Source organism: Bidens hawaiensis, unplaced genomic scaffold (assembly GCF_021521415.1).
Source record: "Bidens hawaiensis isolate Kalapana, Puna unplaced genomic scaffold, B.hawaiensis_p1.1 tig00006950_1, whole genome shotgun sequence".
Taxonomy (NCBI): Eukaryota; Viridiplantae; Streptophyta; class Magnoliopsida; order Asterales; family Asteraceae; genus Bidens; species Bidens hawaiensis.
The window spans coordinates 944,188-947,349 of record NW_027491476.1 but is presented as its reverse complement, the minus strand read 5'-3'; the positions used below and the strand labels follow the sequence as shown (position 1 = coordinate 947,349).

The window sequence follows — 3,162 nt, the reverse complement described above, 5'->3', positions numbered from 1 at the left end:
TCGTTATGAAATTTACCTATCCATTCGTTATTTTAACGAATCAAATAGTTATTCGTTAACCCATTAACGAATCAGACTATCATAATGAGGCCTATTCGCTAAACATCCTTAGCGAATGTGCCTTTATACATTAATATAAAGACTAAACAACTCCAAATCCGTGCACTAACAAAAATTGTTTGGTATTCAATGAATACTTGTTGAACCAAGAAGCCCACATTGACACCCACATTTTGAAGCATACTCAAGAGGAAATAGTAAAGAACCGTTTACGATTAACAGCTACTGTTGATGTAGTTCGTTGGTTGACATTTCAAGCTTGTGCTTTAAGAGGACATGATGAATCTTCTACATCTAAAAATCGAGGAAACTTGATTGAATTGCTAAAACTTCTAGCTTCTTATAATGATGAAGTTGCAAAGGTTATATTAGAGAATGATCCTTATAATGCAAAGTATACTTCGAGTGATATTATAAAAGAAATTCTTAGCATTACTGCCAATAAAGTTCGAAAGCATATTTGTAGTGAAGTGGGGGATTCATTCTTTTGTGTAATGGTTGATGAGTCACAAGATGAGTCGAAAAAAGAGCAAATGGCCATAGTTTTGAGATTTGTTGATGCAAAAGGGATGATACAAGAAAGGTTCTTGGATTTGGTTCATGTTACGGATACTTTATCAGCAACATTGAAAACAAGTTTGTGGAAACAACTTTCGCATTATCAGTTAGATGTTAAAAAAATCAGTGGTCAAGGTTATGATGGTTCTAGCAATATGAGAGGTGAATGGAATGGATTACAGGCACTCGTTCGTTATGAGTGTCCTTATGCGTATTACGTTCACTGCTTTGCTCACAGGTTAGTTACTTATTTATTTCTCTTTCTTCTTTGGTTTGACTAGATACTCTTATGCTTATTACGTTTTTGTGTTTTGATCATAGGTTACAACTTGCCTTGGTTTGTGCATCAAGGGAAGTTATTCCAATACACAATTCTTTAATAAACTAGTCTTCATAATTAATGTGGTTTGTGCTTCAAGTAAGCGTCATGATGAGTTACAAAAGGCAAAAGCAGAAGAGATTAAAACGCTATTGTAAATGGGTGAAATCAAATCGGGATCAGGATTGAATCAAGTTGGGACATTAAGAAGAGCCGGTGATACACGTTGGGATTCTCATTTTAACTCCGTTTGTAGTTTGATTGACATGTTTGGTGCCACTCGAGCTGTTCTCCAAGGAATAGTTGAAGACTTATCTCATACTACTTTTTCTCAATGTGGAGAAGCCGATACAGCGTGCGATCACATGGAATCATTTGAGTTTGTGTTTATTCTTCACTTAATGTAGGAAGTATTGGGAAAAACTGAAACACTTTCTCAAGCATTATAAAAGAAATCCCAAGATATTCTTAATGCCATGGAGTTAGTTTCTTCAACAAAGGCTAATCTGAATGAATTTAGAAACAATGGATGGGAGACTTTTCTTTCAAAAGTTACCTTTTTTTTGTGTCAAGTATGCCATACAAATGCCGGATATGAAAGGTCTATATACTTATACTCGATATAGGCCTCGTAAAACAGATCTTCATGTTACATTTGAGCATTATTACCGAGTAGATCTCTTTACATCCACATTGGACAAACAACTAGAAGAGTTCAATAGTAGATTCAATGAGAACGCGATGGAGTTGTTAACTCTTAGTTCTAGTTTAGTTTCAAAAGAGATTGATGTTGATAAGATTTGTCTTCTTGTTAAGAAGTATTATCCTGAAGATTTCACGGAGCAGGAAATTACTCTTTTACAATTTCAATTGCAGAATTTTAATTTTGAAATGCCAAGGAATACCAATCTAAGTGGTGTTTCAAGTATTGCTGATTTATGCAAGAGTCTTGCGGAAACTCAGAAACGTGAGACGTACTATTTGGTTGATAGAGTGGTTCGCCTAATCTTGACACTTCCAGTTTCTACTGCAACAACAGAGAGGGGGTTTTCAGCAATGAAAATATTCAAGAATCGCCTTCGCAATAAGATGTCAGACGAGTATCTCGCGAATAGCTTGGTGGTTTACATAGAAAAAGACATTGCTGAAACATTTGATTCGGAATCCATAATTGAAGAATTCAAAAATCTTAAAGGTTGTCGAGCTGCTTTGTAATTCTTCTTCTAAGGTACTCACCCTCCTCTCGTATTATTATCATATTATGGATATTTTAGGTCTAGTTTTTTTTTAATTGTAAGAACAATCATTTTGAATTTGAATGAATGAAAAAAAAATTATATATATGGAGGTCATATTGTTTAATCCGACCCGAACCGAACCACCGACACGAACCGAATCGCCGACCCGAAAATTTTTGGGTCCGTGACTTCGGTCACCGCCATGGCGAAGCCCAAGATTCACCACTGACATTATGTATATGTTTTGTATAAAACATGTTTTCACATTTGTTATATTTTTGTATAAAACATGTTTTCACATTTATTACATTTGTAATCTTATGTATATTTTTTGTATAAAACATGTTTTTACATTTGTAACCTTATGTATGTGTTTTATATAAAACATGTTTTTTTTTTATTTTTTTATGTAGGTGAGAGGATTTATGTTCAAGATGAAGATGGTTTTCAAGTATTGAAGCATAATTAGCTTTTTGTTAGCTTAGTATAGTTGATTTTATCATTTTTATTTTTGTATAATTATAAAAGATATTTGTTGTGACTATGTATAAAATGAAACTCCCCTTGACATGAAAGTATGTAAATATATTTAGACTATATTCTAAAAGTATATAAATATATTATAAATATGTAAACCTTATTCACTTATTTTTACACATATAAAAATATGTAAATATATCAAAAAGTATGAAAATCAATTTAAAAGATGTAAAACTTATTTAAAAATATAAAAATATGTAAACTTATTTAAAAATATTTTTACGTATATAAAAATAAGTAAATATATTTAAAAACATTTGAAACTTATTTAAAAATTTGTCACATATTTAAAAACATGTTAGATATTTTAAAATAAGTAAACTTATTTAAATATATATTTTTTAAACTTAATTTTTTCTACATAGGTTAAACTTAAATGTACAAATATAACATAAAATTAGAAAATAGATTAAATAGCATATTGTATTATAATTTTTTTTAATGAAC

General features: G+C 31.0%; 1 protein-coding gene across 1 annotated transcript; it reads left to right on the top strand.

Moving 5' to 3' along the window:
• Positions 1-1,522: 1,522 nt before the first annotated feature.
• On the top strand, positions 1,523-2,152 carry LOC143633943 (uncharacterized). Its single transcript, XM_077102151.1, has one exon. It carries the CDS (start codon positions 1,523-1,525, stop codon positions 2,150-2,152), a length of 630 nt encoding a protein of 209 aa, XP_076958266.1.
• The last annotated feature ends 1,010 nt before the right edge of the window (positions 2,153-3,162 follow it).